This window comes from Cololabis saira, chromosome 7 (assembly GCF_033807715.1).
Source record: "Cololabis saira isolate AMF1-May2022 chromosome 7, fColSai1.1, whole genome shotgun sequence".
In the NCBI taxonomy this organism is placed as follows: Eukaryota; Metazoa; Chordata; class Actinopteri; order Beloniformes; family Belonidae; genus Cololabis; species Cololabis saira.
In genome coordinates this window covers 39,531,974-39,559,790 of record NC_084593.1, presented here as the reverse complement: position 1 = coordinate 39,559,790, position 27,817 = coordinate 39,531,974, and the positions used below count along the sequence as shown (strand labels likewise).

The 27,817-nt window shown below is 40.6% G+C and overlaps 1 protein-coding gene across 1 annotated transcript; it reads left to right on the top strand.

The window, feature by feature from the left end:
* Positions 1-322: 322 nt before the first annotated feature.
* Positions 323-26,747, top strand: rab33a (RAB33A, member RAS oncogene family). The gene is made up of 5 exons (XM_061725888.1): positions 323-454; positions 4,125-4,555; positions 9,603-9,743; positions 22,508-22,588; positions 22,687-26,747. The coding sequence occupies exons 2-5, from the start codon at positions 4,154-4,156 to the stop codon at positions 22,909-22,911; spliced, it is 849 nt and encodes a 282-aa protein (XP_061581872.1). The 5' UTR covers positions 323-454; positions 4,125-4,153; the 3' UTR covers positions 22,912-26,747.
* Positions 26,748-27,817: the final 1,070 nt, after the last annotated feature.

The following is a 27,817-nucleotide window of genomic DNA, read 5'->3' as shown; positions in this document are numbered from 1 at the left end:
GTGTTGGTTTGTGTTCAGCAGAATGTGAATGTCCCACTGAGCATCGCTCTCAGACAAACGGGCCTTTTACTGAGGATGAAGGGATCTTTGTAAGACAGAAGCCTTGGGATTGTTCAACGCTGCAAGTGTGTGTTTGTTGTGCATTTGCGTGAGAAAGAGATTATGTGAGTCCCTTTGAAAAAGCGTCTATGTCTGCGAGGAAGATACTGTGTCTGTGTGCGAGGGATTGTTTTAGCTGGCGAGTGGCACGCCTGTGCAAGAAAGACTCAGAGAGGAAAAGCAGGATGAGCATTTGATGATTCTGTCTGCATTTCACTCAACAAGCAGGGAGTGTACAGTAGGTGCAACTAGGGTGGGTTTGTGTCTCGTTTGTGGAGCCTCTGCTGGCGTGAGTCAAGTGGAAACAAAGCAGCTCAAACAGACTAAAGCTCCTTGCGAGGAACCATTTGAAGCGGTGAGTAAATAGCTTTCAGTTTCTTTCTTTCTTTCTTTTTCTTTCCTTCCTCCAGTATGTCAGCTTTCATGTGTTGTGGCAGTTGTAAAAAAAAGCTCTCCATTGTAATCTGTGGAAAATACATCAAACAACAGTCATGAAATCAAATAGGGCACAATAACGATACACAGTAATGCCATTTATGTTAACATGTGGCTCTAAGCACTGAAAGGTGTGTTTGTCTAAACATAAATAGATCAGCTTCTTTTCAATGGCATAGCAGGAAATTATGACTTTATATATGAATATACGTTATATGATGAAAACTATATAGTGAGATTACCTAGTCCAGATTTTCCATCTTACTTGATGTCTGCTAAACATAAATGCCATGAACTTACATCAGCTCAGAGCCAAAAGCTCAGAAAGTTATGTATCGTATACGTTATATATCATTTGCATGTTCGGAATAAATCACTAACTAAACTAAACTAAACTAAACTAAAGTGACCTTGGCAGGGTAACTGCTGATTCTTCATCACAACATGCAGTGGCTAGAAACATACATGGATCCTTTTTCTGCATTAATGTGCCAGAAATTGTCATCTGATCATACGTCACAATAAAAGACATTAACACAATGCTTCAGATGATTATTCACAATTATAGATGATCGTGTCTTTATTTAAAACGTTCACATTCACAGTAGTGGAGAAAATGTGGGTGAAAGCATGGATTAATTACTGTTGTTTTATCAATTTAACATGGAGCCATTGGGGTCCATTTTAAGAAATCAGTGTGGAAATTATATTAAGAGCTACTTCGAATGTAAAAGACAGTCAGAAAGCTTAAGTTTACCGATAATAAAAGGGCATCTGCTGATGTGAACCATGTCTTGCTAAAGGAGATCTCTAAAGACACTGATCAAGAGTAGCGGGTCTGGTTACGACTGGAAGTGCTCCATAGATACGGAAGCACATCCCAGTCAGAACGTGTGAGCGTCACTTTAATAATTGCTCGGGGGTTTATGTTTATGTTTATGTTTATGTTTATGTTTATGTTCATGTTCTGGATCTCTGGAAAGCGTCTAGAGACAACATCTGTTGTATTAGACGCTATATAAATAAAATTGAATTGAATTTAATTTAATTTGTGTGGGGTACCCCAAGGTTCCGTTTTAGGCCCAATACTTTTTAACTTATATATGCTTCCGCTTGGGGACGTCAGGAGGCACGGCATCAATTTTCATAGTTATGCTGACGATACACAGCTGTGTATTGCCGTGTCTCCTGAAGACACAAAACCAATCGATTCTTAACTGTATTTTAGATGTAAAGTCATGGATGGCAGAGAACTTTCTACAGCTCAAACAGGACAAAACAGAAGTTTTAATTATTGGTCCTGAAGCCAAGAGAGACCAAAACTACAAGATTTTAAACCATCACATTGTGTAAAGAACCTGGGTGTTATTTTTGACTCTGAGCTGAATTTTATTCCTCATATCAAAAACACAACAAAAATAGGTTTTTATCACCTTAAGAACATATTACTATGTTTTATGTTTTATGCAAAGCGCTTTGCGTTGCATTTTTTATTTTGTATGAAAAGCGCTAAACAAATAAAGATTGATTTGATTTGGAGTAAGGGCACTGCCATCTAACACAGTTTGATTGAGGTTTCTTTTTTCTGTGCTGCATGTATATTGTTTCATTGTTTTCTTCTTAGAAATATTTTGAAGGACCTCTGTGTCACCCGCCATCACTGGGCACTGGTTCAGGGGTTAAGAAGCTGTACCCTAAAGCTCCAATGAGGAGGGGTGATAGCCCTGGTAGCCACCACCAACGATGCGTTGCCATCCCAATAGCACTCCCACACCACTTCTTTCCAGGCTATGAGATTCCTGTGCAATAACTTTCACTTATATCTATTAGAGTATGTGTTTATTCTAATGACTTAAGTCATTGAGCATTAAGTTATTTCAGTTTGAATATTCATAAAGCACTCTTGGTGTGTACTGATGTTGATTTGGAAAGCTATTTTGGTCTCATCATTTGCATTTCCTTAATCAGGTCTGGAATCTGGGGCTCCTGCAGTCTTCCACATGTTGGTTTATGGAATGTGATCAGACTGATTAGCTCATGTGACTGGATAGTGTGAGAAAATCTGTTTCACCTTCTTGGGGATGGCTTCACTCGCAATGTAGTTAATTGAAGAGCTTTAACTGTGTTCTGTTTAGACTTAAAATCTAAAAAAAAGAGAAATGAACATGTTCTCATGAACTTGCAGGTATTTTTTTTTTAATCTTTCAGATATTGAAACAACAAAGTTGTGGTAATACATCATCCCTGACTTTAAATGTTTGGACATACTAAGATGTAGGTGTTCTAAACATTTAATACCCTTTTAATGGCCCCACAGGAAACACAAATGTGAGTTGTGCACTGAAATCCTGTGTAACTGCAGATGCATTGCCAGCAAAATGTTAAGAGCAAAAGCTGCTCTGCAGAAAAAGTGAAATATTTGGACAATTTCTGGATGTTAGAACAGCACATTCCCTCTGGATTTATGTTATTATCTTTTTGTGCCTTGAGACCAGGTTATCTGATTCCTAATGAAGAATAATGTTGAGAAAAAAGTCGAAATGTCGAGATTAATGTTGAAGTACAATTTCGAGAAAAAAGTCGAAATGTTCAGAAAAGAGTCGAAATATTGAGAAAAAAGTCGAAATGTCAAGAATAATGTTGAAGTACAATTTAGAGAAAAAAGTCGAAATGTCGAGATTAATGTTGAAGTACAATTTCGAGAAAAAAGTCGAAATGTTCAGAAAAGAGTCGAAATATTGAGAAAAAAGTCGAAATGTCAAGAATAATGTTGAAGTACAATTTAGAGAAAAAAGTCGAAATGTTGAGAAAAAAGTCAAAATTTCGTGAATAGAGTTGAAATGTTGAGAAAAAAGGCAAAATTTCGACTTTATTCACGAAATTTTGACTTTTTTCTTGTGATTGTATTTCAACATTAATCTCAAAATTTCGACTTTTTTCTCGACATTTCGACTTTTTTCTTGAAGAAGAAATTTCGACTTTTTTTCGAAATTATACTTCAACAATATTCTTGACATTTCGACTTTTTTCTCGTCATTTCGACTTTTTTCTCAACATTTCGACTTTTTTCTCGACATTTTGACTTTTTTCTCGACATTTCGGCTTTTTTCTCGAAATTGTACTTCAACATTATTCTCGACATTTCGACTTTTTTCTCAACATTTTTTTTCATTATGCACTTCGAGAAAAAAGTCGAAATGTTGAGAAAAAAGTCGAAATGTCGAGAATAATGTTGAAGTACAATTTCGAGAAAAAAGTCGAAATTTCGTAAATAAAGTTGAAATGTTGAGAAAAAAGGCAAAATTTTGACTTAATTCTCGACATTTCGACTTTTTTCTCAAAGTGCATAATGAAAAAACAATCTTCCTCCTCTAAAATATTATTTTTATTTTTCTCCTGCCTGGCCCTAATACTCTTCCGTAGGGTCAACATAGAGGTGTGTTTTCTTATTTCCTTGCAGTGCTTCTCCCTTTAAGGCTGCCATCAGTTGCTGGAGGAAGGGAGCCTATTGTTGCATCCCTGGTCTCCTCCTCCTCCCCCTCCCTCCATTCATCCATCCATCCATCCATCCTCTCCTCTCCTCTCCACAGAGCAGCATCCGCTCCTCCGGACCGGCAGCATGACCAACGATTCCCCGGAGGAGGAGCCCCGCGCCCCGGCCGGAGCCTGCGTGCGAGGGCCGGGCAGCAGGAGGAACCGGGCCGACGACAATGTGACCATCCTGACGTCCTCCATGGACTACCACCGGGCCGGGGCCGGGGCCGGCCGGAGCCGGGCCAGCAGCAGCAGCGGCGGCCAGGACGCCGGGCCGAGCCTGGCGTCCTCCGTGGAGCTGAGCGCGTCCCTGGAGACCAGCATCCAGACGCGCATCTTCAAGATCATCGTCATCGGGGACTCCAACGTGGGCAAGACCTGCCTGACGTTCCGCTTCACCGGGGGCAGCTTCCCCGACAAGACCGAGGCCACCATCGGCGTGGATTTCAGGGAGAAAGCGGTGGAGATTGAAGGGGAGACCATCAAGGTAAATTCAGATGTTATTCCTCCTCCATCCTCCTCCTCCTCCTCCTCCTCTTCTGTTGATCAGCTGCAGCTGATCAGCACACAAAGCATACACAATTGGATATATATCTTAAAATGAATAATTTTCCACCTTTTGAAATAAGCCATATTATTTCCTTCATGGATGATTTGGAATTTTCTGTTTCTGATATTATTATTAATATAATTTTGTTACTGGGTAAGTACCATATTCATTGTGCCAAATGGAGAAATGGTAAACCCTCCTTCTGGGGTTTTATTAACGATGTAAAAGAGTAAAATAAGTCTAGACATTGCTCGTTATTTGTTATTATAATTTAATAATTCCTCTCCTTTTCTATGCTCCATTATTTGAATTTAAATGCTTAATTTATTTTGTTATTCATATGCACCTTTTAATTCTTAGAGCGCGTTGTTTTTTGTATTCCTTACAAGAATCCCCATTCTTTTTATTATTTTCCTTTCTTTTCATAATGCATTTAAATGGATATTTGTCCATTATCCTCTTTGAGGGTTTGTATATTTTCAATAAAGTTTTGTTAAAAAAAAAAAGAAAGCTGCAGCTCCAGTTCTCCATGTGGATGACACGGGGCCTCTCCTCCCAGTTTATCCTCACTTGTGCACAGAACAGCCAAAGCGCGTGCCAAAGCACGTGCACAGATATGGTATACAATTTCAAATGTTCAAATGAGAGACATGCAGGAGAATTTCTCCACAACCTGCAGCCCTGGCTTTGTTGGTCTTTGCACTCAACAACAGAACAAAGCACCTCCTTACGCAAGATGAGGAGACCAAACTTACATTTACTAGACAATGATTTTATGAACATGGGAATAAACCTGGACAATATTTACCATACCTTACAAAAAAAAGATCTGAATCACAATCTATGGCAGCCATCTGTGATGCTCAGAATAATCACATATATGACAATAAGTCCATAAATGACACCTTCAAGGAATTTAATTGCAGACTGTATGCATCTGAACAACCACGATTTGACTTAATGGAAAATGTCTTTTCTCAGCTTAGTTTACCTACTATATCAACAGAGCAACAAACCAGTCTTAACACTCCCATTTCCAGAGAGGAAGTATTGAATGTTAATAAAAACCTTACAAAACAGAAAAGCCCCTGGACATGATGGCTTTGGTAGCGAATTCTATAAAGACTTTGGTGATTTATTAGCAGACCCATTACTTGACATGTTTAATTATTAGTTTTTGCATAATAGGTTACCTCAGACTTTAAGAGATGCAAATATTTCTCTCATACTGAAAAAGGGGAAATGCGCAGAGTCTTGTTCATCATACAGAACGATAACTCTTCTTAATGTGGACCGGAAAATACTCTCAAAAATCCTAGCTACTCGACTTGAAGACCTCCTGCCTAAAATTATAAAAGAAGAACAGGACAAAGCAGCGCAGCAGAATGATACGTGTTGTATTCTGAATGACTAAATATAGTCATCTATTTATAGATCTTTCATAGTTTCAAACAGATTTTTAAACACATTCAGATGTGATGATGAATGCAAGCATTGTAGTTTCTTCTTGACATTTCAGCTGATACACAGGAAAGATGCATGAAACTGCATGGACTGTAAACAGCTTGGTGTGCACAATGTCTAGACATCTGACCTGTTTCAAACATTTGTTACGATATATATATATAACTGTAATTTACAGAAAAGAGTAGCTAAACTTGTTAGTTTTAATGCAGTCTCAAATAATGCATGAGTCACAACAACTAGAGCAGAAAATAAGCGGCATAATAAATGAGGGCCAACATGCTGTTAGAGCAAATAGTGGATTTGTGATTGAAATGATTGGATTTCCATGAGGAGCTATCTGTATTGTCAGAGGTTATCTTTGCTCAGACTGATATCATCCCTCATCCATGCAGTAAATCTTATTTATTTGATCCCTATTCACTCCTCGCTGAGCCGGTCATTATATGTGTATCCACAAACCTCTGCGTGTCCTGCCCTTCCTGTCTGGGATGAGCAGCTGTTTGTGACCTCCACATGCCCCCTAATGCTGACTCACAAGCACATCAACACCGTCCTCTTTACCTAGGAGGTCACTGTGGGATTGAAACTCACAAACACACGACTGCAATACACTCTGCACTACATGAACAACATTTATTTTTTTTACAAGTGTATTAATTAATCAAGTAAAGTGTGACCAAAAGGGAGTTGATATGTATGTAAAACACATGTTTTGCTGTGGATGTTTATTTAATTTAGCTGTGTTTGATGAATCCTTCTGATAAGCTCTTTTTCAAGGGAGATGTGGTCAGGGGGGCAAATTCACAGCTTCAGATGGGAGATTTGTACACAAATTAAACACTCACTTAACTATTATATGATGTATATATTACTGTGTTGAAAAAAAATCGATTTTCCGATTCTAAATCGATTCTCATATTAATTCCTAAAAATCAATTTGTATGTCTAAAGATCGATTTTTCATCATTACGTTACAACTTTTGGTATTTTTTTGTTTATCCCCAAAAAAGGAAGGTTTTGTTGGACACAAGAATAACTGGTGCCATGTTTTTTGCCTTTAAATATGTTTAAAGGTATGAAAACATTAAAGTTTTCAGTTATAATTGCATAAATTGTCTATATTTCATTACTTTATATACTGTATTGGGGTTACATTTGCATATAATGATAAATTCTCAAAAATTAAAAACCGAAACACACCGAAAATGGAAAAAATTAAAACGGAATGTGGTAAAAACTAAAACCGATTTCATTCTTCCTCTGTTTGCTGCCCTGGATCTGTTTGGTAATTCTGACCCACATGATGTTTCTGAAAGCAGTTCTATCAGTGTAGCAGGGCGAGTGCTACGGGGCCCGACCGACAGGATAGAGAGGACACGGAGTTTAGTGCAGAACCCTTTATTTAATCCACCGGAACCTCACACCCAGGACACACGTGCACAAGCACCACGACCAGCAGCTTCCCAGTCCGACTTGCAGCTTCTCTGTCTCTCCCTTATAAGGCTGGCAGGGGGGAGAGGCTGACGGGCCACACCTGTGTCCCGTCAGCCTGAGTGGCTGCAGCTCCTCCACTCTGCCACAATCAGCATTCTGGGAGGTGATTGGTCCTTACAGCATCATCAGCTGCCAATACTTGCTGTTGAATCTCAATATAATACTAGTATTAATATGTTGCATAACTACAGTCATATAATTCATGCAACAGCTCAAACAGTTTTAATAACACTAACCCAAATCAATATCGGAATTGAATCAAATTTTGACATTTGAATCCATCCCCAGCCCTGCACTTAACTGTTAAAAAGAACAATGTTTATTCGTTCAATTAATCTGTACAATTGCTTAACAAGATATTTCAGGCAAGTAACACCCATGTGTTCATCTTCATGAGATCATCTTAAATTCATTTTGAAGTGAAGCTGCTGTCATACTATCGGGTAGTGTTTCCCAACCCTGGTCTCCGTGTCGCCTTGCCCTCCCGATTCTAACTAATGGTCATCACCAGCTCGTTATCAAGGTTTGCAAAGGCATCTAAAACATGTTACTCCAGGACCCGGGCTGGGAAACACTGCTCCAGCGCACACAGGGGTTTGACGCTGGGCTTTGATGCTTTAAGCAGCATTAACGCAGCCTTCCAGCTCTGGTGCTGAATCGCTGGCTGCTCCTTTCACATGGTAAGAGGAGATAATACAGCGGGCCGGGCTTAGTGGTGGGAGCCGTCCCTGGTGATATGCAAAGTGCTACTGAGCACACAGTCACACGCAGCATTCAGCCAGCTGACGGTAGGAGTGTGTGAGCTTTCTTTGTTTTAGATTTGTGCGTAGCAGAGCAATCGTATCTGCCTCCTCCACGTTTCCACGTGTGGTGGAAATCTGAAAATAAACACTGACAAAATTACCAAATGTTCTTTATGTCATTTAATGAAAACCTTGCAAGGGATCAGCATGCACTCACAACAAAGTATAATTGCACACTGGTGGTTTGCTCCAAGGTGTAGGTGTGTTTTATAGACAAAGATTGTGTAAGTAAATGTATAATAATCTATAGGTGTGGTGTAATGTCAAATGTCATCAAGTCTGTAAACAGTCAAGTAAGAAATTACAATGGACAGGTGATCAGTGGTTCATTCCTGGATTCAGATAAAGTTAAACCACAAACAAAGAGCATAAGATAAGATGATTGCATTTCCAAGACTCAGACAGTGAGTTCATTCAAGGTGCAAGTTTGTAATGTTTCCATTACACACGCGCTCCACAGATAACCTGTCCAAGGGTCTTAATCTGGAACCGTTGTCCAAATAATCGTTTTATAAGATTGCTGTATGATTTAGGGGGAGTAAATCCCCCCTTTGTGTTTTTGGGATGTATAGGCTCGTTAGCTGGGGCGAATGTGGTTGGTCAGTCTGCAGGCTTCATTTTGGCTTATAACCTCCCGTCTTGTTTGTTTCATTTTTATACATATACAACAATCCCTGTCTGCAGACGATGGTGCAGAAAAGCCCATCAAGCTGCAGAACAGTGATCTCCTGAGACACTGGAGCCAGAAAAATCTTCACACCGCTGGCGGGAGACGTGATACAGCGTGTACTGGTTTCAGAAAGCTCGATAGGCATTGGCAACTATTTATAATCTGATTCCTACTGTTTCTCATTTAATGAGTTATCTGTTGCAGCTGCTTGCAATAACAAAAGAGCTCCAATCTAATCCTGAAAGTCTGGATTCTGTCACACTCAGACATTTGAGTAAGGATGTCTGAGTGTGACAGACACTAGGAGAATGTATTCAGGGCTGAAACACTTGTCCAGTATTTTTCGTCGTACTTCCTTCACAATCCTACGGAAGAGTATTAGGGCCACGCAGGACTGCATAATGAAAAAAAAATCTTCCTCCTCTAAAATATTATTTGTATTTTTCTCCTGCCTGGCCCTAATACTCTTCTGTACAATCCCACCTCGCATTTACGAGAAACAAAGAAAATCAGAACACAGATGGACAATATCTTTTTTCTACCTCTGCAGGTGCAGGTGTGGGACACGGCGGGCCAGGAGCGCTTCCGCAAGTCCATGGTGGAGCATTACTACCGTAACGTTCACGCCGTCGTCTTCGTGTACGACGTTACCAAGATGGCTTCCTTCCGCAACCTACAGACATGGATCGAGGTTAGCAGTACAACTCTCTGGAGATGCAAAACAACTATATGCTGTTAGTGAAGACTGAAGAAGGATAAACCTTCCCTGACGTATATTATTTTTGATATTTTGACTAAAGCATATTTAGACTGAAAGCGTACAGATTTGTAGCCCCTTATACTCGGCAGCCATTAAACTGCTGTTCGTCCTTTTTGAAAATTCACATAGACACAGCAAAGACCCTGTTGAGCTGCATTTTGTAATAACGGTGCATTTTGTGATAAACGTCCAAAATGTCATAACTTTGTCATTTCATTATGTAATAAAGCCGCATTTTGTAATAAACTGCCGCATTATGTAATAAGTTATTACATTTTGAGAAGATTATTACAAAATGCACTTGCAACTTTTTTATTCCCTAGAAAATGTAATAACCTGGTGCATTATGTAATAACAATTCTAAAGCATAGTTTAGTTGTTTGTTTTGGCCTATATCATTCCAAAATTCAAATAGGCAACTAAAGTTATATTTGGAGTATTATACATAGATTTATTGGGCTACATAACTCTAAGGGAAATTGCATAAAAAACAACAAAAGTCACTCTTGTATAAATTCATTGTTAAACAAACAACAATAATAGGTATTATTACATAAAGCACCATGTTATTACATTTCCTAGAAAATAAAAAAGTTGCAAGTGCATTTTATAATAATCTTCTCAAAATACAATAACTTATTACATAATGTGGCAAAATTCATTACAAAATGGGTCAGTTTATTACAAAATGTGGCTTTATTACAAAATGAAATGAAAAAGTTATTACATTTTGGACATTTATTACAAAATGCGGCTCAACAGACCCACGTCAGTCTGTGATGAGAGAAAACATGGCAGCAGTTTGGGATGTTTCAGTGATAGAAGTACAGCTGATAAGAGCCGTGTGTGCCACGATCCCGGCTCACGCTCTGCTTCGCTGCTGTCACTTCCTCTTGAGGCAGACCAGAGGAGCGACACCAAGGTCCCGCTCCTCCGCCTTGAAAATATCTTGGCCTCAAAGTGTTGAGAGAAAGGGCCTTGTGTGCCTTGGAGACTTTTATCGAGAAGCTGAAAGATCATTTCAGCTCTGGGCCATGTGCTTTTAACTGAGAGCAACTATACAGCTTAGATTAATCAAATGAAGTCAGTTGGAGCGAGATACTTCACTCCCTGCTGGAGGTCTGGCGGTGCAGCACCATAGATATATATATAAAACATACAAAACAATGGACGAAGCATTAAGTCCTGTGACCGATTTGGAAGCCTGTTTTTGTAAAGGGGCACAGCCGTGTTGCTTGGGAAGCTGCCCACCATATGTCAGTCCAAGCCAGCGTTGCTCCCTTCTGCTGAACCCTGGCCAAATATCTGCAGAAGATGAGACGTTTACAGCGGGAAACGCCACTTAACTTGTCGACTTGAAAGCAAAATCAAAATGGACAGTCACAAGGCTGGGTTAGCGAGCTCTAGTGTGAAGAGTTGAGCTTCACTCACAAGAGTTTCCTTGCACGCGGCTGATGCTACCGCTAAAGCTTTCACAAAGCTTAATAATTCATAATTCATTTTTATTTTAGGATTTAATTCCTCTTTCCAGAGGAAAACTAAGGTTTATAGTTTACAACTTGTATCAACTCTAAGAGAGTGACATGTCTGGTGTTTTCTGTGTTGGTGCACATGTTGTACATAATTATTACCACAGGAAAGCTTAAAGGAGCTGTATGTAAGAGCAATAATAAAACAAATCATAAAATGACCCCGATATGTCAACAGACATTTAAAAATCATGTTCATTTCAAATACTCATGTCACTGACAACAGCACTCAAGCCAGGATATTCCAGTTTAAAAAGAGGAGTTGCAGCCCTCAACTGATGTTTATGTTGTCATTTTTTGTTTTGGCCTGAAGCTCCACCCTCCACCTATCTCCCAATCACCAAGTCAGTATTGTTTCTGAAGCTCCACCCTCCACCTATCTCCCAATCACCAAGTCAGTATTGTTTCTGAAGCTCCACCCTCCACCTATCTCCCAATCACCAAGTCAGTAATGTTTCTGAAGCTCCACCCTCCACCTATCTCCCAATCACCAAGTCAGTATTGTTTCTGAAGCTCCACCCTCCACCTATCTCCCAATCACCAAGTCAGTAATGTTTCTGAAGCTCCACCCTCCACCTATCTCCCAATCACCAAGTCTGTATTGTTTCTGAAGCTCCACCCTCCACCTATCTCCCAATCACCAAGTCAGTAATGTTTCGGCATCCGGGTTGCCAGCTCGGCTCTAATTATGGCAGCCATGGCAGCCTACGTTCCTGCTGCATTCTGCAGCCTACCTGGCAACCTCTGGTCGGGGGGAGGAGGGGGAGGGTACACGCCGCTCAACAGTATTTTGAAAGTGACTGCAGTACCAGTTTTGGCCATTTCTTACAGACGGCTCCTTTAAGTTAATAAGCTACACTAACTCTTTGTAAGCTGAGTCTAAATTGTCTCTAAGAGTCTCTAGAGGGTGAAATATTGCATATTGCCTCCGCCTGCAATGAAACAGACAATTCATTATACTTTCTCATCTCCTAATTTTTATACCTAATAATACAATGTCAGTGTTGTGTACATGAGACAACAATATTGACAAATTTATGGATTTCACGCTGTGATCGGTGATCGGCAATATCGGGATCAGCAGATACTGATTTTGGAGATCAGTGATCGGTCCTCAAAATCCTGATCGGTGCATCTCTAGTAGTTTCCTGGTTTGACTACTGGGAATGAATTAAAATCTTTTGTATGGAAGCACATTTTATTCATCAAGCGTGAGCTCCAAAAAACAGATTTACACATATATTCTGATTGCCCACATGCAAACTTAATTTCACCAGTTATGAGTGCAAATTCAACAGTCAAGAGCACAAACGCAGATCTGCTCTCTCGGAGCTCTGTATCTGCTCTGTATGAGCTCGCTGGGGGTCAGGAGTTTAGAAACTTAGCTGAAGCTCTCCTATTATTGGTCATTCTAATTGGACCAAAACCCACTGTGACTTTACTGGACCCGACTGTCGGGGGAATGGGTGGAAAATCCGGGCCAGACAGTGCTGTTGGAGCAAGGCACGGGTTCCTTGTGGAAATAGCTACGGATATCAGTTTGTGTACATTTAATAAAACCACAACTAAACGTTACAATTGTCGACTTTGTGTCAAGGTCAAGGAGACGTTTAAACAATGTAACGGTTCGTAGCATTAGCAGTGTGGTGGGATGGACTTTATCTGTGCATAATCTAAACTAACTCTGCACATGTCGCTACGTTTTAGGATCAGTTATATTTACTACTTTCTGTCAGGGATCTTCTCATCAGACCGTAGCATCTTAACACTGTCAGATCTCTGCAGCCTGCATGTGGGAGCAGCTACCTGCACCTATCTGAGCAAATAATCCATTATTTTCTTATTTTATGAACAATAAATCTTTTAATTACTCTCACTGGACTTTTTATTTATTCTTTTTTTTTATTATTGGAATTTGGGATGAAACAGTAGGGACCCCCACAGTGTGTTATTAGAAGAGAGAGAGTGATGCAGGATTTGACCACGACCCGCTTGCTGAAGAAAACAACTGCTGAAATACCTGCTGGGGGTGGAGACGGACACATTCCTGGACACAAACTGGAAACTGTCGAAGGATTTGCAAGAAACAAGACTCAAGACAGGAGAGCAGAGGTCCCTGATGGAGGTGTACATAAACCAGTGCAAGGGGGAATAAAGAGGGTGATAGAGACAATGCAGAAGTACACGGACGCAGAACAGCTCAGAACCGCAGGAATCATTTTCCAGGTGCAAAACACAGTGAAACACAAGAGGAAGAGATTCCTGCAAAAATACTGTGAGGAGCTGCAGGTACCCCGTCTCATCAGCCAGCAAAAAAATGCCCTCTGACGTATAGATGGAAAAGGTCAATAACAAGCCTCTTCAAGATTTCATACCAGGAAGTGCAACTTGAGATTTAGCAGCAGGCTAGACGCTGCATGTGGCCAGAGCAGCACAGGACCAACAGCCCATAAACCACCCGGAGCAGAGCTGGACACGGTCAGCAGATGGAGCCGGCTGTGGCGGTTCTGAGGCCAACTTCAAAAGAAACAGTCATGCGTTTGAAGGTGCATCTGGAGCCCGTCAAGGGTTCATAGCTCACCTTTAAATAGGAAATGAAAAACTAACACAGCAGAAATGAGGCAGGAGCTTAACAAAGAAATTAAAGCTGCAAGCAGCGATGAACGGGCTCTCACACCCTTGTGCACGTTCAGGCTGCAGTGGAAGCTTGTATGACTTGCATGTAGATTCTTCAGGCCTGGACATTTAGCAGATGACACCACCCACGACTCTCTATGTCAAACCATTCAAAAGTTATAGCAGAAAATATGGACTATCAAATACTTCTGGCGAAGAAACGGCCAAAGAAATGGCATAAATTGCGCCAAAATTACACGATTAATTCAAAATGGCCGACTTCCTGTTGGGTTTCGGCCATGGCGCCAAGAGACTTTTCTTTAAGTTGCAACATGATACAGGTGTGTACCGATTTTCGTGCATATACGTCAAACCGTATTGTGGGGCTTGAGCCACGAAGTTTTCTAGGGGGCGCTGTTGAGCCATTAGGCCACTCCCATTAATGCAAACCATTAAATATCACATTTTTTGCCAGGCCTGGCTTGCGTGCAAAATTAGGTGACTTTTGGGGCACGTTTAGGGGGAAAAAAGGCCCTCATTTCGAGATGAAGAAGGAGAGAAAAAACGAGAAAAATTCCTACAGATACAATAGGGCCTTCGCACTGTCAGTGCTCAGGGCCTAATAAAGCTCATGAAGAAACAGGGATGAGAGACCAGCTGCTTCTCAACAGAGGTGGATTCTCTCTGTGAGCAGATGGAGCAGGAGAGTTGTTGCCAGGTGGAGTCTGAAGGTCAGACCTCCATAGCAGCAGCTCAGCTCCAGGTATGAGGCTGATGTTCTCACAGCAAGAGAACAAGCAGAACCACCTTCACCACATGAAGGCTGCAATCGCTTAAGCACACTATTCCTTTATGGATTTATTAAGTTATTGAGTTATTGATTGATTTCAAGATTATTTTTTTTAAACATGTCTTTATTAGATTTTCCACATAATACACAATAATACAGAAACCCCATTTGGCAGTACAACGCTAAAACACACAACCAAAAACAAAACAAGGGCAAGGACATTTAAAAGAAAAGAAACATATTAACAAAATAGAGACAAGCTCGTAACAGAAATCATAGTAACAATAACAAACTAAATAGAAAAAAATAAATATATAAATAAAAATAAGAAGCATTATTAAAATGTAAGTATTTATATAAAGTATAAATTATCTCCATGATGCCTCTTCAGGTCACCTCACTGTTTATTCATGCTTACAAGGCCTCTAATATCAGCATTTTTAAGAAAAGCTAAGAACTTTCCCCATATATGATCAAATTCAAAGGGCTTTTTCTTGACACAGTAGGTGAGTTTTTCTAGAGCCAGGCATGACGTTAGACGTCTCATCCAGAGGCCTAAGGTTGGACCCTTGACACTGTTCCAGCACAAGGCTATTGATCGTCTAGCTTGTAGTAATGATTTCAAGATTTAACTGATGACTTTGTTGCTTTATTGTTCCACATTTGATTGTAAATGATTTTGGTTAACAGTGGTTTTGTGAAGCTAATTGTTTTTGGTTGGTGTAACACCTTTTTTAAACCATTAACATTTTCTCAGTTGAAAACCATCTTATCCTTCTCGCTTGTGATCCAGGGTGAATATGAAACCTTGGATCTTATTATACTATTTATTTATTTATTTATTTATTTATTTATTTATTTATTTATTTATTTATTTATTTATCTTATTTAATTCCTGTTTCATGTGTTGTTTCTTCATTGATTAATTAGCTATTTTTGGAAATATTTATTGTCAACCACTGATTTGTGGAATTAGATCAAACGCTATTTTTTCTGTTCTTATCTGTTTTTTGTTTTTTTTGGGGGGGGTTGTCTTTGTTGATATTTTTGGTCACTGTGCCACAGCAGCCCCTGTTAAATACATCAGGCTGCTCCATGAATGTCATGTTTGTCAGCCGTGGCTTCTGTTTTAATGGTGGCCAAGAGGTGGAGTTGCAATTTACAGTTTTACACCATGTAAAACCTTTGCCAAAGACATAAGGCTGGTTTTGGCTTTTTCCCTAACTTTTTCTTTTTTGATTATTAATCAAAAATTAATGGAATGTAATAGTATAAAGAAGCTTTTTGATCCATACTTGACCTAAACAACATATTTTCGCAAATGAGGTTTCTATATGATTGAGGTTTCTAAAGTGCACACATGGGCAATCACAATTTTGCTTGTGTGAATCTTTATCGGAACTCAAGTTTTATGAATAAATTGTGCTTCCATGGTTTTGTTACACATTTCTAACAGTGCATGTTTCTTTATGTTCTTTAGAATGTAAACATTGGTAGAGGATCAGAGATTAACAGTTATTACATTTATTCACCTCTTTCTTTCAATATTTGGTAGCCATAAAAAGCGATTACAATAAACTGCATTAACTGAAAATCTGCTCGTCTTGAACCTTTCTAGGATTGCGCTTGTGTTATTGATCCACTGTGAAATTATCAGAGAGGACATGCATGCTGTGTCTTCGCAGGTGAACGAGATGGCACCTCTGGCAGAGTTTGAATATTGTGCTTATGGGCAATAATAATTACTCCAGCAATAAAACAGATTTTACACGGTGGTGCAGATTGAACAGATGTTTGCGACGGAAAGAATGAAACAGGATGAACCCCATAAAAGACCCTATTCCTGAAAAAAAGTGGTGGTCAAACACTGTTTATTTACATGTGGTTTATTGGCAGAGATCCTTACATATTAGTGAACGTTAACTTCTGTTATTGTTTGATGTTTTCCTGTTTTGATAAATCAAATTACGTTTATTGGAAAGTGGGATTTTTTTTGCGCAATTTGTAATTTTTTTTTTTTTTTTTTATTATTACATTATTTGAAATTTGATTTCCTAGAAACAAGAGAAAGATAAAATAAGCTTAGTCTTCTCTCTGTTCCCTTTCATTCAAGGAAAGAGATTTGTTGTAATTATATTGAACTGTTTTGTTTTTCTTTTAATGAATGAAATAAAGAATAGAATGAGAACGAGCCAGATTTCAGTAGCAGTTGCATGCAAATAGGTCAGAAATTACATCAGGCGTCTCAATGCAGAAATGACAGAACAAAGGGTGCATAATGATTTTAACCCATGAATGATGATTCATCCATACGATTCTGATGAACAGATCATTGTAACGTCAGAGCAAATCTTTAGGATCAAAGTATCAGTTTGCACACTCTGTACCCAGGCCAATGCTAAATGCTCATTGTGGCAGGGTGGAGAGGTTGATGGGACACACGCACCTGTGTCCCATCCGCCTGAGTGGCTACCGCTCTCCACCCTGCCTGCCTTATAAGGCAGAGCTGGACAGCAGCGGGGGGTAGGAGGAGCTGCTGGTGGCTGATGCGGTGGGAGAAGGTGCTTCTGCACGTGTGTGGCGGTGATCTGGGTGATCTGGTCTAATAAAAAGGGTTCTGCACAAAACTCTGTGTCCTCTCCATCCTGTCGGTCGGGCCCCGTGGCACTCGTCGTGCTACACTGGCGCCCAACGTGGGGCCCGATGGAATGAGAGGCACGGAGCGGGCCCTGGAGGTGCTCGCCCTCGCCATGGCGGACCTGACAGCCGCGCTCCGTGACCAGGGCGAGCAGCAGCTGGCGAGGCTAGAGGCGCTCGTGGCCCGCGGAGAGACCCACCCCTGCGCCACGCCGGAGGTTCGCCGCAGCAGCGCGGGAGGAGCTGGCGGCGCCGCAGCTGAGAGGCCGGGAGGCAGTCGATGCAGGCCGCCAGGCGACGGCTCCTGGGACGGAGTCGGCGACGGAGACGGGGCCGGACCAGCGGCCAGAGCAGTGCGTCGTGGAGGAGGCGGTCCTGGAGGCGGACCGGCAGCCCGCGCAGGGCTGCGTCACGGAGGAGGAGGCGGTCCTGGAGGCGGACCGGCAGCTGGCGCGGGGCCGCGTCACGGAGGAGGGGGTGGTCCTGGACGCACCGGTTGGCCCGAGGCCACCATGGGCCCGGCCCCGAGAGCGGCTTCCTCGGCGGTCAGGCCGACGCCGGGGACGACCTGTTCTGAGCTTCCTCTCCCGCTCCGAGGGGGCGGGGGGGGGGAGTAGGCTCGGCCGGACGGACCCCGGCGCGAGATTGGCGTTGGGGGTGTGTGGAGGGTGGAGAGGTTGATGGGACACACGCACCTGTGTCCCATCCGCCTGAGTGGCTACCGCTCTCCACCCTGCCTGCCTTATAAGGCAGAGCTGGACAGCAGCAAGGAGTCGGAGGAGTTGCTGGTGGCTGATGCGGTGGGAGAAGGTGCTTCTGCATGTGTGTGGCGGTGATCTGGGTGATCTGGTCTAATAAAAAGGGTTCTGCACAAAACTCCGTGTCCTCTCCATCCTGTCGGTTGGGCCCCGTGGCACTCGCCGTGCTACACTCATCACAGTAGATTTGGTTTCATAGAATAGAATAGAATAGAATATCCTTTATTTTCTCCCTCAGTGGGGAAACTTATTAGTTGTCAGCAGTACACACATATAGGGGAGGGGTAAAAAGACTGAAAAGTCAGAAATAAAAAATATATAAAAGATACGTATAAAATATGTATAAACAGAATATGAACAGTATATACAGTTAAACAGTGCAGAAAAGCAGGTGGAGTGTTGTGAGGCAGATATTGCACATCTTAAGTTATTGCACATATTATTGTCATATTATTGTCTGTTGGCTACTGAGAGCAGGCGTGGTTATATAGTCTGATGGCAGCGGGGAGGAAGGACCTGCGATGCCTCTCGGTGGTGCATCGTGGGTGACGAAGCCGGTCACTGATGGAGCTCTCCAGGGCTCTGACAGTCTCATGAAGGGGGTGGGAGACATTGTCCATGATGGAGGACAGCTTAGCCACCATCCTCCTCTCCCCCACCACCTCCACCCAGTCCAGACTGCAGCCCAGGACAGAGCCGGCTTTCCTCACCACCACCATCAAACTGGCCAAGGCTAAATTTTCCATCACAGAAAGTTTGATAAAGGCTGCGCTGCAGGGGGTCGGTGTTTCCATAGAACAGTGTTTTTTGAATAAGCATAATTCTTGTAACTCTCCCTATCTTGTCCTGTGAGACTTCTCTTCAAAATCACATAAAAGGACATAGCGATCACCGCTATCACTGTTGAGCGATTTTACAGAGGTCATTATGTAATGTAAAATGATTAAGTAGTGTTAAAGCACAACTACATCATATTAATGAGGCCAAAAACAGCTGGAAACTAGATTTTGATGACTTTAGATTTACTGGCTACATCACTTCCAGCTCTGCCAGAGACATGGAAATTCACAAAAAGCATTTCAATTACACTTTTACGTATAAGTGTATTATCAGATTGCTAAAAAAGCCACCTCCTGGGAGCGAAAAAAAGGTTTTTATGAGTATTTGGGTTTTTTTTCAAATTAGTCCCATTTACATTATAGGATTTCTTTTTCGATACTTGGTTCTGTGAAAATCTAGAGGTAATGAAAATGCTCCTATAATAAGTACTGAAATAGCTATAAAACCCACTTTTACTGGACAAACCCTTAGTTTCCATCTTTGCTGCTCAGTTTCTGCTCCTAATTCTGCCATCTAAGCTTTTTTACTTTCATATGCCTCCTCCACTGAGTCTTCCCAGGGAATTATCAACTCAATAAAGTAAACTATTCACTGAGTAACTGGCCGTATGACTGTCTTAAACTAGTACAAAGTGCATGCCTAAGGCGCTCCCTCAGTATGGCATCCTTACTCCCAGCCAACAACGGTTAGGGAAAAGTCAGAAGAGGTTAGGTAAGTGGTACGGAGTGGGCCGAGTGATAAAGAACAGGTAGAGCAAGTAAGGAAGCATTGTTGAATGACTGGACAGAATAGAGGGTATGCATTGACGTCACTTTCCCACTGGACCCCCCCCCCCCCTACTTACTCTCACTGAGTGGCATCCAGCAGCAAAAACAGCTGCAACTAGTAGCTGTAACTGTGGAAAAGACGGGATAACAGCCAATTATCGGCTTAAATTAGCGTCAGTTGGACTTGACAGTGACCCGTACAGTTACCAAGAACCAGTGGTCCATGGACATTAATATTTGGTACAGTTACCAAGAACCAGTGGTCCATGGACATTAATATTTGGTACAGTTACCCCAAGAACCAGTGGTCCATGGACATTAATATTTGGCCACGAATCCAGTTTCCTGATATTTATATGTATTTAATTTCTACGTCGGGGAAATACACGAAGCAAAGCTTGAAGGCTTACAAAAGTCTTGATGCTTGGTCCTACTTCAAGGCAGGATTTGTTGGCGAAATTAAAGTGATGAGGACACCGAACTTTATGATTTGACCGTTTACCGTTAGCTACCCAAAAATCCAACATTACCTGATGCAAAATGGGAACCACAAATCCACGTTTCGGTGCCTGGAATCCAGTTGTTTCTGCGAATTGCAGCGATCCATTTGTCTCTCTTAAGCTTATTTTTCAGCAGTCTGTAAAACGATTTCTTGCTAAATCTATGAGTACAGTCGATCACACAACAGTTTTTTTTCCCATTTTAGATGTTTTCCAGTTGCTCAAACTGAAGGTTTACGCTGCCACTCAGTCTTTCTGACACTCAGTCTTTCTGACACTCAGTGGGCGTAACCCGCTGTGAAGTGTCATCTGTGACGTCATGCGCATTCCCTCTATAGACAAGTCAGGTCTCTCAGGAAAGCTGGAGTTTAAGTTATTCCCCTTTTCCACTACTTTCTTAACTGCCGCCTTTCCTTAACCAATTTCTCTATTTCTCTTTGCCGTACAGACTGATCTGATTGTGTCCTCTCACCCTTCTTTCTATCTCTATTGCAATCCCTCTAAGCCTGCTTAAAACTATCAACACGTCTTTAACTGTTTCCCATTCTTCACTATCATTTGCCCTCGGCCATCTAAGCCTAGATTTTTGCTCCATGTTTCTCTCTCTCGCACTGGCATGCTAACCTCACCTGCATCCCTTCTTACCTCCTCTTCCTCCTTTTACTGATATCATACAAACTGTGGTTTCTACCTGTCACTGGATTTCATCCGAATACCTTGGCTGATTTCTTAGGAGGCACTGTTCAGTGTGGCCCACTCTGTCCTTTCTTTTCTAAACAGTTCTTTTTTCCCCTCATTTCCCTTAAGGCCTTTGATTGATGCCACAAGGACATACCTGAAGTATCTTGTCCTCTACGATACCACCTTTAACCTATGCAGCTTCTCTCCCCTTATCCTGAGCACTTCTTCTTCTTCTCCTTTTGGCTTTTCCCTTCAGTGGTCGTCACATAGAATCATTTGCCTCCATCTGAGCCTGTCTTCTGCATCCTCTTCTCTTCCCCCAACTACCTTCATGTCCTCTTTCACTACATCTATAAACCTCCTCTTTGGTCTTCCTCTGGGCCTCCTGCCTGGCAGTTCAAAACTCAGCATCCTTCTACCAATATATTCACTATCTCTACTCTGGACATGTCCCAACCATCTCCGTCTGGCCTCCCTGGCTTTATCTCCAAAGCCTCTAACATGTGCTGTCCCTCTGATGTACTCATTCCTGATCCTGTCCAATCTGGTCTCTCCCATAGAGAACCTCAGCATCTTCATCTCTGCTGCCTCCACTCCTGTCTTTTCCTCAGTGACACTGTCTCTAGACCAAACAACATTGCTCTTCTCACCACAGTTTCGTACACCTTATCCTGAGCACTATTGTGTCTAATTCTAGCCCTGGAGAATACGACCATGCCCCTATCCTTCACTGAGTCATATATTCGATTCATTACCATGTCATCCATGTGACGCATCTTCCACCCCTGCTCTCGTTGACTCTTGGGGTATTGCTCCTATCTGTCTTGTAGCTTATTTCTGGATGTAGCAAAGCTGCTGGGCCTCACCACTGGTGCCGTGGGTTGGTAGCTCATGTCAGCACCTTGGGGGTCTTTCCCGTCATGCCAGCTGTCTTTCCAAGCTGTCACATGGACTTTCCCTTGTCAGTTGCCCTACTCACAGCAGTCACTCACTGGGTTGGCTTTAGATCACAGAAACTTGGGTTTCAAAAAGGATTAGCACTCACAGTTTGCATAACTTGACTATATACCCGTGAGCAGCAATAACTGACATGTTTCGGGGGTGTTCAAGTGGGAACCTCCCTGGGGAACCTCCAACTTATTAGTTTCCTATTGGATTTTTTAGTTACACAAACTGGTGTGTTTAAAAAAAAAAGTGAGATAGCTGGAAGCTTATACAGAATCTGCAGTCTTGTCTGCAGTGGAAAAATACTGTGACAAGATGAGTGTTGGAAGCAAGTTTTGACCTATGGAGTTGAACGGGACTGCGATTGATTGTCACAGTGGTGGTCATGATTGAATCAGATAAACGTTGGAGACAACTGAATGCTTTCAATATGATTGATTTCTAACTATGGAGTATATATATATGGCTTACGTCTGTATTAACCTCAGTAGCCAGGAGTAATAAGATTGTTGAATCTAACCTCTCTCTGTCTTGTGTCTCATTCTTGCCGCTGCATAGTTGGAGTTCAGAAACTCATTTCTCCAACGGAAACATGGCCATACAATATAAAAGTATATTCTGTTGTGTTTCAGGAATGTAATGGCCATCGCGTTTCAGCATCCGTGCCTCGTGTTCTAGTGGGAAACAAGTGTGACCTTGTGGATCAAATACAGGTTGGTGCACCCAAGTTAATGGTGCCAAGGCGCAAATATGTTTTCAGATTTTTTTCAACCGTTTGTTCAAGTTCTCTTCCAAACATCTGTTTCCCCAGGTGCCCTCCAACATGGCGTTGAAGTTTGCAGATGCCCACAACATGCTGCTGTTTGAGACCTCTGCAAAGGACCCAAAAGAGAATCAGAATGTTGACTCTATCTTCATGTCCCTCGCCTGCCGCCTTAAGGCCCAGAAATCGCTGCTCTACAGAGACGTGGAGCGAGAGGATGGAAGAGTGCGACTCACACAAGAGACTGAAACAAAGAGTAACTGTCCCTGTTGAGGATGAGGAGGAGTTGTAGCCATAACAGAAGGGAAGAGTCAGGAAAAAGTAGGATGTTAAGAAAGTGGGGCATAAGCAAGAGTTTGAAATGTAATGCAACTTTTTTTAGTATAGAAGGAAGATAGGGCAAGTTAAGACTGACTCCAAGATCAATGTTGACAAAGTAAAAGACGAGAGGGAAAAGGTGTTACAGCCAGTGCAAGGAAATGAAAACACAACTCTCGTTCTTGAGGACTTGGAGAAAAAGGGACAGCACAGATGAATTCTGAGTAAACATACTTTTTATATGTTCTTCCTTTCCCGTAACTGGTCCTGGCTTTGTCTTTTCAGATTGTTACTTTTAGGAAAATACTGGAACTGTCACAGCATATTGTTTATTACCTATTTAGCTCACATTTGAACTGAAAGCAGGACCTCCTTTTGTACTGCCTTAAAAACCAATAGAGCTGCCTCCTTCATAGTCGTCGCACATCACTGAGATTTGAATATTGTGTAGGCTTCAAGCGTTTTAACCTCTTGTTTGTACAGCTAACCATACACTCTGATATCTGCTGAATGAACCATTAAGTCTGCCTGATTTCTACCAAGCTAAACCCCGTACAGGAAGAACAGATTCTGAAAATCACTGTGAGCTCATGGACGTGGGAAAGATGAGACAGAATGACAGAATACATGTGGATAAAATGAAAGGTAAACACTCCAGGTAAGCTTAAAGGAACCAAGTAAAAAGATCTTTACAGAAGCTCTCCTGAAACCTGCCAACTTACAGCTTTTCCACTGATTTAGAAGATATAAGATCATATTCCCCTTATGGAGGACAAATGCACTCTCCTACAAAGAAAGGATGTCAACGGTCTTCTTTCTTCTCTGTTCCTCATGTAAAAATATCCTCACCATAGGTTCACTCTGGCAGAGATGTAGATGAATCCAGCCTCAACCTTAAAGAGGACTTTTGAAAAGTAAAGCAAATCCTCTTGAATGTCAGAGTTTTACATATAACAACGCAAATAATTAACAAACAACAAAATGAAATAAAAATCTGGTCTGTACCATGTCTTAAAATGAGCTGAAATCCAACCTCAGGTGGAAAACAAAACATGACTTACTACACCGTCTCATTATTTATTTATTTAACAATAACTAAGCCAAAAAGGTCAAAGTAGCCTGCGACTTGTTATGCTAGGGAGTAAAGCCGTTATTCAATAGCTTTTATGCCCACCTTGAATTCCTTTAATCAATCATTATCTGTGAGTTATAATCAATCTTTCACACTGTTATAAAGGAATTTTGGCCCAATCTTCTGTCGCTACAGTTCATTGAGGTTTGTATGCATTAATTTCTGCACAACTCTCTAAAGGTTCTGCTTCTGCAACAGCATTTCAATCAGACTGAGCTCCGGGCTTTGAAGGAGCCATATCAATACAAAGATTATTTTCGTTTTTTGGGCATGCTGTTGTAGATAGGCTCATGTGTTTGGGATCATTGTCCTGCATAACACAGTATCATTAGCCATCACACAGCTGGCCTCCCATTTGACTCAAATGCTTTGGCTACAGATGAGTTCATGTTCATCTTGTAAAGTTCTTTTAAAATGGAGTTCTCCCGGCAACAATATGATTGACAGCTAATATGAAGTGTTTGTGTTAATGTGCTGTTCTTGGTTTCCATGTGTATTACGGCTAGACGTAGATACTTTAATCTCATCTGTCCAAAGATATTGTTCTAGAAACGTGACATTTAATAGGCTGACCAGGACTTAGGGAGCCTGAGATGTGGGTCTTGGGTTTTCCAGAATTTCTCTGAGCATGGCACAGACCTTGGGATAAACTTCCTAGAAATTCCAGTGTGAAGAGTGGCCCCTGTCTTAAATATTTTCCACCTATGATTATTTTTTCTCACTGTACAAAAATGACTCTAAATTGTTTGAAAATGCCCTCATGACCCGCCCCCAGCCTGATGGACAGGTATAATTGTTCCAATATCATTCCTGATATTGTTCCTCATTAACACTTAATTTAAAAAATGCATCAATTCTCCAGAACAACAAATAGCCAAAACATAACCTTGGTGATCAATGAATCAAGTACTTTTGATTAGTAATAATAATAATAATAATAATACCAGTAATAGTGGACTAAATTGCTCACATGTTGCTTCTGCATTTTGGCTTAGTTATTGTTTAATCATTGTTCATCTGAATTTTTTTTTTTTTTTTTTTCATCTTTACTTTTCAATTACCTCCTCCTGATACATAGAACATTTAAACTGACAAGGGATTTTTTTTGGTTGGTTTGTTTTGTTGTACATGCTTGCACAGTTACTTCACTCTTCCATTAGACTGGAGCATTTTAATTCTAATTTTACTTTTTCAAGGTAGAGGCCATTTGTCTTATATAATGTGCAGTTCACATCAGCATGACTCCTTGCAGTAACAGAAAGTGCAGAAGAGGACACTGGTAATAAAAAGGCATCGGTGTTGCCACACAGCCTATACTTTTCTAGAATAAGAAGAGTATAAGCAGCATGATTACTGTAAAGGAATATATCCAGCAGTATCCAAGTCACTTGTGATACCAGCAGCATGAATCAGTAGAGCAGGCTATATTGGTTAATAATTGTGCACATGTTAGCATTATGCCTCACTATGAGAAAGCTGCAAGTGGAGGAACACACTGTTTTAAACTCATTTTTAAAGATGTGAAAGTTCTGTGTAATATGGCATTCATTAAATACCCTGACTGTAATATGTGCCACTTGGATATAGCAGCACATGTTTCACATGTTATCACTGTAGCCTACTTTTGAGAAATGCTATTAATATACCCGAATGCCATATTTAGAAAATTCACTTCAGATTTCAAGAGCAGTCCTTTCCAAGCTAAAAGTCTGATGGCCATTATTTATTTGGCAAACTGACACGGGCAAACACTGTGCAAGTCTAGAGACCCGAGTACTTACTATTGATGAATACCATGACATCATTGTATTTTACCTGGAAGACAGTAACTCTCACTGTACAGGGAGATCTGAAACTGAAATGAAAATTAACAACAAACTCTACTTTTTTTTATTTTCCTTCATTTTTGGAAGGGGGTGATGGCAGGGTGTTCAGATGTGATGACTTGTATCTGCAACCCTTTAACTGCCAGCAAATACACACAGGTCATATCAACCTTCACCTTGTTATGACTTGGCTAGTTCAGGCATTGCAATGCAAGGGGGGGACTGTAGTAGGATAATTAGAAAACATACTTAAAAAAAACAACAGTTTAAATGGTTTAAAACATAAAAAGACAAAAGGGATGATGAAACGCTGCCAAGTTTGCTGATTAAAAACTTGAGTTCACTGCATTAACATTTTCAATAAAACTCAAAATGCTTCTAGTAATTTGAAATTACAAATTGTAAATGTGTGTAACCCAGGTCTGAATTGTGCAGTTTAAATGTGAAGTCCATTTTTTCACCACTGACTTTGTTTTGTAAGTTATATTTTTGCTGTGCTCCTGCTTCAGTGTGAAATATTGTTATTTAAGTAGTTGATTGCTGCTTACACAAAACAAACCTGTTGCAGATATTTTCACATTTTTTTTAATTTTTAAATTTTTTTTATTTTTAAAGATTAAACATAATACACACACATACTGTACACACACAAACACACAATTGTGTGCGTGTATATATATACATACATAAAATGAAGCAAGCCACATCAACTGAGTTTCATTTGCCTTGGTAACAACATTCTTTTATTTACAACACAGGTAACTTATTTTTTTAGTACCCTGTCAGTCAGCAGGTATTCTGTCACCAGTTTCCAAATGATGTCAACACTGTTATACTAATAAAAATGATAAAATATGACTTAGTGATCATCATTTTGAACTTGTCAGCCACATCTTGGCAAATAATTTATTTTGTCTTTTTCTTATCTCAAGAGAAGCTCTGAATGGCAGGTATGGATGACTGACACAAGTCAATGGTCATAATAGACCTGATGATGCTCCATTTTTATTAATAGTATAACAATAAGTATAATCTATTTAAGTTTTCAGTGACACCACAGTTGATGGGTTGGCGCTTTGTTGCTTCCTGTCTAGGACACACACAAACAGGCCAATTATATATATATATATATATATATATATATATATATATATATATATATATATATATATATATATATATATATATATATATATATATATATATTTTTAGGATTGAACTGGTAAATCTGAGAGTACAATGATTTCAGCCTGTCATTTATTTATTTATCCAGTTGTCCTATTCTTTACATTTCATATGACACTGACGTCGTTATAATCTCAGAAAAGAGCTTCAGATAAACTACTGAGGAAAGCCTCGACCTGCACTGTCTCATTCTTTTAGTTCAATTGTTCTACGCAAAGAACCTTTGAGATTAAATGTTTCTCTGTACCACATCTGTTTCCATCATATGTTTATTCATTTAATGACTGGGCGAATGAGTGTTAGAGATGGTTTCCCGCACAGGAATTTAAGATTTTCCATCTGTTTATCCATTCTCTTACTTTATGCTCTTTATGTTATTTAACCTTTCTCTTGTCATCCTGTATCTTCAGCATTTGTATGCTATTTCTGTCTTAATCCCAGTACTATTTCTCTCTTTAAATCCCTCAGTACTATCTCATATTTCACTGTTAGAGCTTTGGTTAGACTTAATAATTTGAATTCCTTGTTTCCGCTCATATCTTTGTATGTTCCCATTCTGCTTCCAACATTCTCTCTTGTTTAATATCTTTTTTTGTCATGTCTTTGGCTTCAAAATTGTATTTCTTAAGCAGATCGTGTGTCCATTAATGGGTGCAGCAGATGAGCTTTGCTGCGTGTTGAGAAAGTAAGAGGTTTTGAGCAATAATACATGCTTTAT